The sequence below is a fragment of the Gymnoscopelus microlampas genome (assembly GCF_963454915.1).
Source record: "Gymnoscopelus microlampas genome assembly, chromosome: 9".
Lineage (NCBI taxonomy): Eukaryota > Metazoa > Chordata > Actinopteri > Myctophiformes > Myctophidae > Gymnoscopelus > Gymnoscopelus microlampas.
In genome coordinates, this window is record NC_139946.1 from 32,887,859 (window position 1) to 32,900,109 (window position 12,251).

A 12,251-nucleotide genomic window follows, 5' to 3' on the forward strand; every position below is an offset into this window, starting at 1 on the left:
AGAGATTTAGTCTTTCCGTGCTATTCCTCGATTTATTCTCTCCTGTCAAAGGTCTCTGCCTTGCACTGTGTATCTCACTTTGACGTTTGAAGTTTACTGTTGGCTCACATCCTTTGTGTTTCAGATTTTTACCATGGATGATGCCAAGTTCACTGCCAAGGACCTCTTGGATTGTTTTGCACAACAGGAGTACAGGTGAGTTTTTCGGATACCTTGATCTACCTTGTACTTTTGGGGCAATACCAATAGCACATACCAATAGCACAACTCCTTTGGAGTCTCTCCCAAGCTTAAATAAATCGACCCTGTACTGTGGAATACCATATAGTATGATGATATCATGACAGAGTAAACTCAGCTTGGCTGAGTAGTATGGATCTAATGCACTCACATTTTAAAATAAGAAAATAACTGTTACCATGTTACTATGGATATGGATATGAGACCTTGTACAAGTAGTTCACCCATTCTTTTACATCTGTAACACTGAGATGTGACAATGATACAGTTGGAGATTATTGAGAAATGGAACATATAAAAGAAGACAGGGATCATAATACCGATAAGATAAAGTTAAAACAATTTAAAAGAACTGTATCCACCAATCTCAGAGAATGCTCAGTAAATCCTTTATATAATTTGGAGCGAGGCCATTTAAAGCCAAACAATTGTTAAATCAATACGGAATAAAAACAGGCAGCCAGTGTACAGTAATGTGAGTAATGTGTATGTATAAAGTGCATTACTGTGGTCCAGGTGGAGAAAATAAAAGCATGAGTAACTCTGTGCAAATTAGTTGTCAATGTTGTCAATGACCCATTTAAACAGAGATCAGCAAAGTTCCATATTATGCTCAAGTGCAACATTCTAAAGTAACTAAACAGTGTGTTGTCCTGTATACCACCGGTAACCAACGCTAATTCCTCAAATTATGAAATTTGCCCACCAGAGCTTTTCAGACAAAGTGTCATTCCGTATTCTAAAAATGATGACTGTCGTTGTCCTGGCTTCCTGGCTAGGATGTGTCAGTGTGCTGACACTACATTAGATGATTCAGATACTGGTGGTGCTATAGTAAATGATTCAGATACTGGTGAGCATCAGTGTCCTGATGCTATAGTAGATGATTCAGATTTCTTGGATATACAGGTACTTGTTATTCTTGGTTTCTACACGTTGAAATCCTCAGTGCTAATTTAACTGTGAGAGTGTACAAATATAACAATTTGTTACTTTTGGGGTTACCCTGACCTACCCTGAACTGTGTCTAGATTTTTGAAAATGTAACTAATTCTAACCCATGATATTGTTATTGTTTATTTTAAAATGTAGGATGGTTTAAATGTAGGATGGTCTTCCTTCTAATAACTGAATTCAAATAACATTTGTCCAAATGACTCAAGAAGCATCACAAGATATTTTTAGTATAGAAACTCTGTCTCTCCGACCATATAATATTAAACTGTCTCTCTGGTTGATTATATAACAGCCCCCTGTACACCTTGTGTGGAAAGTATTGAGCATGTCTTGTGTTATGTTTGAGGCAGACCTGACATGAACAACTGTGTCAGCGAACGTGGGAGAGGTGGAGTTTGCATAGAGATACTAGGGAGAGGGAGAAAGCAACAGGATGCATGTAAACGCACGCACGCGCACACACACACACACACACACACACACACACACACACACACACACACACACACACACACACACACACACACACACACACACACACACACTGCACTACGGTTCATTATTATTGGGCTCGGAAGCCAAATTGCATGTTGTTTCTGACCGAAGAGTGAACCCTGCTGCTTCTATGGAAACAAGCCTCTGTATTAAAGGGATTATTTATTTCCAGGCCATTATGCTTTCTCTATTTATGCTGCCTGTTTCTATCAATCCGTGTGTGTGCGTGCGTTTGTGTGTGCTGTGTTGAAAGCTAGGCTGCTCCCGGTGATTTCATAACCTCACTTCTGCAAATCAACATTGGTTCAGCACAGAGGGAGACTGGATGTTATAATTTATTTATATTTTATTTATTTACCTATTAGTGGTTGGTTATTTTGTTAGTACCACCAACAGTTTTATTCTTACTCATAATTGTCATTATTGTATTATTAATAGTGTAAGTTGTAGTTATACTGGTAGTGTTTTGCTGATAATGTAAATATTACGAATACAATGGTAGTCAAGGAATGGTCAGAAAGCTACAGTGCTTCGTGCACGTTGACTTGGTTTGGCGATGGTAACCATTGTGTACCACTGATGTAAATATATGATCCCACAATGAAAAAACGCCACTTTGTTCAACATGACACCAGCTGCTGCCTCATTTCTCAGAAGAGCCCCGCTTGCACTAATCATGCACTTTATTCCTGCTTTTACCACAATTACACCGCTTACAGCGGAAAGATTTAGCGAGCCCACTGGATTCTGATGAATACATTTTTACTCCAGATGCCCAGATGCTGTGAAGTGAACTCGGTTGTTGTGATGCGAGCCAGCAGTTTGCCTTGCTATTGAATGTTTGATTGCGGTGTTCAACCTGGTGGCGGTACTGTATGATCTCATGCGTTATGTAAGGCCTTAGGGAGCTTTGTTCAGGATGCATGTAGTAGACTCATTCACTGACAGTGAAACACAGCAAGCGAGACGTACTGGGAGCCTCCGGTGGGGGAACAACATGACGCACCTTCCAAAGGAGGTCAGAGACACGTAAAGTCACATCCAGAATGAGAGTCTTAAACAAGATTAAGTCTAATAACGGCATGGATTCCCTGTTCAATTGAAAAGACTTTCAGATAATCAAACTGGCTTGACGCGTTGTGAGTTTGTAGATTATTTTATTCTTTTATTATTGATGTGCACTTGTTCGGCACCACACCGTAAAAAAATTAACAAGCAGCCCCACTGTAGCATTACAACCACAGAAATCTGCTAGTGTAGAATCACAATTTACTTAGCAACAGACCATTGAGAAGGACCTAGCAAATGAATAGTGTTTCTAGTAACAAGTCATCAATATGTCTGGTAGCCTGTACAGAATTATTACATTTATATGCAAGGCTCTGGCAGCTTTGCTATTATGGAAGCATACTGCATGCAATATCCCTGTTGGGATGTTGCTGTGTACACAGATGAAAAGTCATACGTTTAAAGAGAAGTATACAATTGATGATACACCATTAATCGCTCTGCCAGTGGACACTTTACCTATGCATGGAACCTATACAGTACATGATTTGTCATGTTTGTGGCATGTAATCTGCATGCGTGCTATACATATTTATAGAGCTATAGAAGGGCAAGAGAGTGGGAGAAATTCATATTTTCCCCACAACTAACTTCTTTAACAGTGATTTCATTGTCTGGCGCCGCCCCTATTTCATTGGATAGCATTGCCCACGGAAACCGAACACAAACCGTGACAGTGGCACAGAGCAAACAGAAGCTGCAGACCTGGGGAACAGGCATATACAGCATATGGCCCAGGCAGTTTCACGACTCTGCTGCCCCCGACGTCTGTGTTATCAGAAAATAGTTTCTGATAACATTTTAGGCGAGAAATAGGCCATGCGGTTACTCAATATTGATTAATTTCATACCAGCTAGTTTAACCTTTTGTAAGAACATTCTGAACATTCTGAACATTCAGAAATGTGTTTCAATATGTTTGCCTGGGATATTTTTGAAATATTTTCCCATGGTCGACCTGTAATTATAACATGGACCACTTGTGGTCCCTGCTTCACTGGTTGAGAAACAGTGGAGTAGAGTGGGTTAAGCTTCGGAGCAATATTTTCCTGATAGTCTGAAGTGTTCTGCTCACTTATCTCTGCAACAGTTCTATTCCTGCATGCTGTCCTCATGCCCACACAATGCAGTGTCAGGGTGAGAGCCGCTCGTACACTCATGCTTTCAGCAGTATAATGCAGTGACAGTCATGTTAAATGTGAGGAGGGGACTGAGAGTTCTTATCACACAATTCACTATTATTTAAAGGGTATTCAGCACACTTCACATGTTTTATGTTTACACTGCAACAGTCTTTATAGGAGTGGGGATGACTACCCCTGCCTTTTAATGTACAGTATATATACCCCCCATATCCACTATCAACACAACCATTCATCATCAACTGGGTGCTCATCGGCAGCCAGAGTAGCATAGATGTGTTCTCCAGTCTCTGTGATGTCATTGTGGATCAACTCCATTCACGTTATGCTGCTAATGCCTGGTTTATTTTTAGTTGCACACTGGTGTCTCTCACCAAAAATAGATCTGCAAGCTCACAACACATCCGTTGTGAGCTTGTAGGTTGGCTATTTTTATTATTTTTAAATCAGGCTTAAGTGGTGTATTTACTGTGTGTGTGTGTGTGTGTGTGTGTGTGTGTGTGTGTGTGTGTGTGTGTGTGTGTGTGTGTGTGTGTGTGTGTGTGTGTGTGTGTGTGTGTGTGTGTGTGTGTGTGTGTGTGTGTGTGTGTGTGTGTGTGTGTGTGTGTGTGTGTGTGGCTTGTAGCTGGTTTTCTGAGACACTTTGTTTTTGGCCTGGTGGATATGTGGTTGTGCCTTGGTCCCTGGCTGGTTGTGTATGCCTTGGTCCCTGGCTGGCCCTGTGTAAAATAAATACAGTTAGACTTCCGGAAATCTAATTATCTCCCTATCTTATGTCTGACCTAACGGTCAAAACGCTGCCAACTGCATAACAATATTCTATGTATAAGTAAACTACAGCAAGGGTACAGATTATTTATATAATGGAAGCATGGTTTCTTATTTGTTAGGAGCGACGTGTCATAATATTCACATAGTAAATGATCAACCGCCAAGCTCTCTTTCATAAAATACTTACTACTGATATGGAGCAGCAGCTTATTATGTAGAAGTGTAACCAAAGCTAAGACCCAAGGGTCAAGTCTCTTTTGAGTTCAGTTCAGTTCAAAAGCAGCTTTAACTGCCACTTGTATGCTAATACTGATAGATTGTTCACTGTCAGTGATTTCCTAATAGGCTGGCAATTGATGCTGATGAAAATGAGTGAAAATGTGACCGAGAGGTGACCATAAATGTGGATAGAAACGATAAAATGATACTCTTTATTATGTCCCTCTGAGCATCAAAGTATGGAATTGGCATTGCTACCTTTTGAACCACCGAACTGTTGTATCAATGACTCTTCATTAACGGCAGTTCTATTAGTTCTGTCATTAACACAGGATTATTCACAATGCCCTTGTTCCCTGAACACGTAGCGAACGACCCCAGTGCCAGCCTGTTATCATTAACTGGCATTCCGGTATGAGGCTGTAATGCTTGCTGCGAGCCACACTCCAAAGTTCAATGTTCTATCTCCAGATGGACAAAAGAACGTTTTAAATGGGGAAAGTATTATGTGAACTTCAGTTTCATGAAAACCATGTTGTCAGTGTCCGCTGAATTGTAGGCCATGTTCACATGAGGTTAACCACTTAAGCCCTATTTTATACTTCACTGTATGCTGGTGTTGCATGGCAAAAAATAGCTGATCTACAAGCTCACAACACATTGCATCGTGCCACTTTGTGAGCTTGTAGATTGGCTATTTTTGAAAAAGTTATTTCTGCCTATAATGGCATTCCCAAAAGAGAGATGCCAGGTTTAAAGTGTTTTAAATGATGGAGAGGATGATAGTTGATTGGCTGCCAGCCTGTTTGCTTGTCTGCCTCTTTCCTCTGCTTGTTGACTGGCATGGACCTGACAGGTTGATGGGTTGCAGGGAATGTGATGTCTTCCACATCAAGTGCTCTTGATAAAAATAGAAGCTGGGAAACATCATCTGTGGAGCCCTGTCTCTTTAATGCGTGTCGCATGTAGTTCTCTCTCCCCAGAGGCTAGGTTTTCATCACCAAGCCCTTTGTCATTTAGGTGAACATGTCAATATTGAAACATACTGAACTGTTGATGCCCTTGTATGGTCTAACAATCATAGTGTATGAAAATTGCACTGGACAATTGTGCGGTTCTCTAATTTACTGTGTATATACTGTACAAATCAGTGGTGTAAATTGTAATTAGTCATATTTCTTCTTGTAGTAGCTGATGTGTTCATGATTTAAAAAAGGGGATACATTGGACAGGTGAATTGACTGCTCATTTTCAATAGTACGGTGAATAATGAATACATAAAAAAAGAACAAAAAAAGTTTACTTCCAATGACACCATCTAAGATCCCTGCCTTGATATCAATCTTTATGAAATTATGACATTGAAGATGGTGCAGATGAAGAGTTGAGATGGTCGCCACGGTAGCCAAACCGTGTGTGAGTGGCAGGCATGTGGTTGACTTGGAGAGTCTTACCAGATTGGACACTGGGGGCTCACAAAATCCTGAGTAGACATTAAAATGACCCCAAACATGTTTGAAAGTGAAATATCCCTTTAATGAATAATACTGCTCGAATGCTACACTGCCAGCGTATTCTACACAGATTTTTTTCTTTGGTTGTGGTGATGTCATGAAGATTCGGTCTATACTCCTTTATCCCTCTACATCAAATCTCTTTGCCGAAAATAGCCTAAAGTTAGCCTATTATGACCAGAATAGGGATGCTAGAGTTCATGTTGTTACTTCGACAACCCGGTCTATACTTGGCCCCCTCCTTCTTCCCTCTACACCAAATCTCACAAAAAATAGCCTAATGTTTGCCTATTATGACCAGAATAGGGATGCTAAGGGTTTAAGTTCATGTTGTGACTTCGACAACCCGACACGTATAGCCTATTATATTATGTAATACAAAAGGGCCACAGCTCTGGCTCTTTGTGTGTACATTGTGTATGTATGGGTCAATGGGTTTGTGTCAATGTGTGCACTTTGTGTACGTCAGCGATCTTGTGTGTGATCATGTGCACAATTTCTATGGGTGTGCCGGTTTTGTGCCATTTCCCAACTAAGATCATTGCGTATTTGTCAAAATATGTTGGTCAATGTAAACGCACCGACACATTTCAGTCCCTCCATGCAAGGCCACATCGTAATGTAACAAGCCCATGCAATATGCTTTAACCACTTAAACCCTATATGTGTTGACCAGGGTACCCCCTCCTTTTTCCCTCTACACCAAATCTCTTCACCGAAAATAGCAGATCTACAAGCTCACAACGTGTCGCAAGAATGTTAACCTATCATGACGTGCCCAGATTAAGGATACAAGGTTTCATGTGGTTAAAACAGAAAAGAGCAAACAGTCCATATAACGCCACTTGTCATCTCAGCGGGTTGCATAAACACTCATGGACACAGTTGGTGGTGGTGGATGTGGAGGGATGGATGTAGGCTGGGGAGAGGAAGAGGAGGCGTCAACAAGTGACATATTCCCTTCCCTTTCTTTCTTCTCTCACGTCCCCGTGGTTACGTAACGATCCAATGGAAACAAAAGCAAAGCCGTGAACAAACAAGCAACAAGCGTCCTCAGTGTGCCTGCTGCCAAGCAGCCGATGCCAAAACCACGAGACCCAGTTGTGTGTGTGTGTGTGTGTGTGTGTGTGTGTGTGTGTGTGTGTGTGTGTGTGTGTGTGTGTGTGTGTGTGTGTGTGTGTGTGTGTGTGTGTGTGTGTGTGTGTGTGTGTGTGTGTGTGTGTGTGTGTGTGTGTGTGTGTGTGTGTGTGTGTGTGTGTGTGTGACATTCAGTGTTAAATAGTTTGTATGTGTGTTTGCATGTATCTATACAGTATATCTGCGTGTGTGCTGGCGTTTCAGCTAAAATTCGGAGAGAGATGTGTCCATAAATAGCCTCCATGAAAACAGCCATGCCTTCCTCTGGAGGCTATGAACAGAAGCTCTTTTGTGCGGTTCCCTCTGGACAGAACATTTCTATCTGAATAGTACATTGAGTCAGCGTGCCATCTTGTCCATGCTCCCTCCTACCTCACCCTCAATGCCCAACGTTGTTGTTTTGTCTCATCTTTCATAACTGAAAGCAGTTGTGAAGTTATTGATGATCTTCATGTGGTCTGGTGTGGCGTGACATTTTCATTATTCTTTCATTTGCGCAGAAAGTTAATGTTATTTCATACTGTATTTGTTATGTTACATTAAATACACTTGTTTTGGATATACACATCTGAATTTGATATACTTTTTTGCATTTTTTTATGTCTTTTCTGTGGCGTGCGTGCGCGTGTGGTGGCTATAATTCTCCCAGAATACTGACAGACATTCATTTCACTGAATGTGTTCTGGGAAATGTCTCTCTCTGTCTCAATTTGTTTTTCTTTCACTTAGAGACTGTGTTTGTTTTTCTCTGTTTCTCTCTTTCTCCCACCAGTGTTTCCCTTTCTATATTATTTATCTGGCTGTTAACACATCGGATGCCGAACACGGTCTGGACCGTGTTTTCACATAGTAGCGCTCTGGTGCCGATCACGGTCCGAACCGTGTTTGGTGTCTTTTTGTTTTTTTCATACGGGAGGGGCTGGAGCAGCCCTGGGATCACCCACGGTGAATCTGAGAAGGATGGGCCAGATGCATCATCGTGTCAAAAAACATGGCGCACATCCGCTACCGCCCTATTTCCTTCTCTAAAACCCCTATAACTCCGAAACTTTTTACTCTGGGGAAAACGACCCTTTTTGTGTGCACGATCGCTCCGCCATTGTTACTCGCGTGAGAGATGTTATCGTTCCAGCCGTTAGCCAGTACCATCGGGCAAAATGGAGGCATGCTTTTTTTTCTCATGGAATGCACGTCGTGGAGTCTACAGCTTAAACAGCGCTGCGCAGCTCAACGGTGAGATTTCGGCACCGAACGTAATCTGTTATTATAAAATGCTGGCACCCGATGTGTTAATATCGTGTGTGTTTGTGTGTGTGTGTGTGTGTGTGTGTGTGTGTGTGTGTGTGTGTGTGTGTGTGTGTGTGTGTGTGTGTGTGTTCAGGGAGAAGCTGAAAAACGGGGGGACCAAACTGGAGGCCCTCAAAGCTAGCCTGGAGCATTGTGTGGAGGCCATGCGTCAGACAGCATGGCACTGACACCATCATGGCGTCAACCATGCACAACTGAGACCGTCAAACTACCAGTTACTTGAAGCTTACATTATTATTATTGCTTTGTTTTGTTTTTATAAAAATAGAATCTCAACTTGTATGTTTGTTGTTGAAGTGAATAATAATGAGTTCTTTGTTATACAAAGAGGTAATGTGTTTACCATGAGAACTTTATTTTAATTTTTTTACTGGTTGTTTTTTTTTGTTGTATGTGGTGGACTGTTTTCCAGTTTGTAGGAATCATACACTACATGGGTTTTTACTTATGCAAAAACCAGCAAGAAGCTGTTGGCCCTTTGATGATTCACTCTTTTCAATTATCAAAACTAAAAAGTACACTGCTGTATCTAGTGGCAATAAGTAGCAGGCTGTTAAATGAAACAGCCCAATTTATACTTTGTCTTATGATGGTGTCACATGGGGAAAATAGACAATATATAAGCTCCACAATGCATCGTGAAAGCAACACCATCGTACAACGGAGTCAATTAAGCATAATCTTCTGTTCAAAGTGCCACTATACTGTATATCCTTTCAGGCTAAGCGCCTGTCTGGAAAAGATAGCTTCAGGAAATGATAGTTCCAAGTATTTACAGGTATGTCACAGATGATGTCATATTTTTGCTGACCTTGTAAACTCTCACTTTGGTGACTGCGATTGTACTTATCTACTTGGCACCGGTGTTGAAGTCATCTGAGAGCCTGACTTCTAGCTGTATTCTGTGTAACCCTGTTACAGCACACTGCATGCCATGCCAAGGCTCAGCTCTCCTGGCAATAAAACAACTTGGAGTAAAATATATATTTTTGTGAGATTTTATTTTATATATCAGCATTATATTTTATTAAATTGAATACTAAGTATTTTCCTTCCTGCCTCTTATAGTCACAAACAGGTACAGTGCAGCTACAGTGGCCATAGCTGACATGTTGATCTCATGGCAGATTTCCTGCAGCTTTAGACCTCATATTGTGGCCACTTACACCCTATTGACTGGGGACCCCCAGAGGTCTGTAGTTGGCCTCCTCCTTTTTTCCCTTTATACCAAATCTCTTCCCAGAAAATAATACAAGCTCACAATGAGTCAGCGTGAGTCGGCAGTTTAATGTCTGGCTCAAGGACACATGCAAACACAAGTATGCTTTGTATGTGTGTGCATGAGGTGATGATGTAGATAAGAGCCCAAGTGATGGCTGCATGCAGGTTGAGATTACAGCTGCTGCTGCTACTGTCATACGCAGATCATCTACATTCCCGCCAAGACGTCAGTTAGTGGGAGGTGGAGGCGTACAGTAGATATAGAAACCTAGATGCCTCATTGGCCTCTGCCCTCTGCAGTTCATTGGAGCGACCTGTATCGTGGCCGCCATTTTGGAGAAGGCAAGCTTCCTGACTACTGGCCAATCACAGCGAGTCTTTTCCGGGACTTGGCAGAATGTAGTTGTATATAAAAAATCACACCCAGTGTGAAGTGGGCGGTGTGTGGTCATCACAACATGACTCACTTTAAAAAAAGGATACTTGACTTTTTTTAAAGTCCATACTGCTATTCATAGGGCTGCACATGTGTCATGTGTTTCGCTAGCCAATCACAGTCCTGAATTAGCAAAGTCAGCCAATCACATTACAGTTAGTGGTGATGACACTAGCTGTAATGTGATTGGCTGATATGAAAAAAGTATCGATTTGCATTAACAATGGAAGGGTTAGGGGGTACACACATTTTTTGGTCGGTGTCCAAAACTCACTTATAGGGGGCGGCTACACCGCCCCAAAAATATATATATCCAGTTATATTTTTATACAACTAGATTCTGACAAGTCCTGGAAAAGACGCGCTGTGATTGGCCAGTACAGCCCGAGATACAGACGGAGGCGTCTACCTTTATATATCTGTGGGTGGAGGGGAAAGAGGAGGAAGGACCCACACAGGAGAGGACAGAGACCAGAAGACGGGTGGTGTTCAGAATTCACTGAACACTGACACTTCCTGTCCCCTCGTTAGACTGCCACAGTGGGTGTGTTTAGCTCTATTGAATATTTGCTTTGTTTAATAACCTTAGTGTCCTTATTCTGGGGGCGAACATTTGATTCGATGTTGAGGAAAAAAAGAGGGGACCAAGTATAGAACCCAGGGGGATCCCAGTGAACAGTATAGAACTAAAGTAGTTAATTTGAACCCTTGAGTCACTGACACACAAGACCACTGCATCTCCAGGAAGTAATATTCTAAAGAAAGAAAAATACTTTCAAGGTGGTAGTAGCCATGCGTTGTGAAATTTGTACAATGTCAAAATATTTGATCAATACTGGTGTCTTCTGTAATAAAGTTTTTTTCATATTAACCTACCCTCAATCTTGGTTTTGTTGGGTGAAAATGAACTAATTGCACCATTGTTGCCCTCTGTCTCCCTGTCTCCCTGTCTTAAAAGTGTCACACTTTAACCTTGCGTCTTAGGTGACCTGCAGGATGCATAGGTCACTTGCGTTAAATTGCGTATGCTTTTGTAACACGTAATGTGAGACCAGGGACACATGATCATATCTTATCCTCAGGTAAACTTCCCCTTAAACGTTTACACAAGCAGGCCCTTGTCACAGACAACCTTTCACTGCTTACTGTCATCACATTACAGATTCATGTCTGTGACTTCATGTCTATCTCCCTAAATTGCATGAACTGACAGTAAACCTATGAGAAGGCGACAGTGAGGCCTGTGTTTACATGCTTGTTGTTATACTTTGCTCTCGTATACATGACTACTAATTGCCATTTATTGGCCAGGCAGAGGTCCAAATAGTGACCCATCAGGTACAGATGGACAGGAAGTGTCCCAGCTTAACCCATTTCTCTGTGGCTCTGCTGTAATTGACAGGCCTGTTACGAGATTAGCAGAGGCTAATTTGTGAATGGGCGGACATGTGAGGGAGCTCATAAGCTTTGACAGACTGCAGGTGGTGGCCCGTGTCCTACAAACGGGTGATGCAGATGACGTAGCCAGCTCACTTCACTTGTCTTCCGGCCCACGCCCCCTTCTCGTGTCTATCTGCTAGCTAGCTTAGTTTAAGCTCTCCCAAATGAGACCCACATGGGGACAGAAAAAGCACAGGCTTAGTGCAGCAGTGCCTGTGGGGACGTCCAGGTAGCGGTGATGAAGCGGCAGGCAGGACACAGTAATGACCTGCCACGTAGGAGCGGGGGCAGCCAGAAGAGCTA

At 42.0% G+C, this 12,251-nt stretch overlaps 1 protein-coding gene across 3 annotated transcripts in view; it reads left to right on the forward strand.

Moving 5' to 3' along the window:
* The window catches only part of swt1 (SWT1 RNA endoribonuclease homolog), a 40,870-nt gene extending 29,505 nt beyond the window's left edge, over positions 1-11,365 (forward strand). For all 3 annotated transcript variants that reach the window (XM_084065704.1, XM_084065702.1, XM_084065703.1), the window contains 2 exons: positions 125-195; positions 8,925-11,365. In XM_084065704.1, the coding sequence (XP_083921830.1) occupies positions 125-195; positions 8,925-9,018 (165 nt within the window). In that variant the 3' untranslated portion in view covers positions 9,019-11,365. The remainder of the gene's footprint in view (positions 1-124; positions 196-8,924) is intronic.
* The last annotated feature ends 886 nt before the right edge of the window (positions 11,366-12,251 follow it).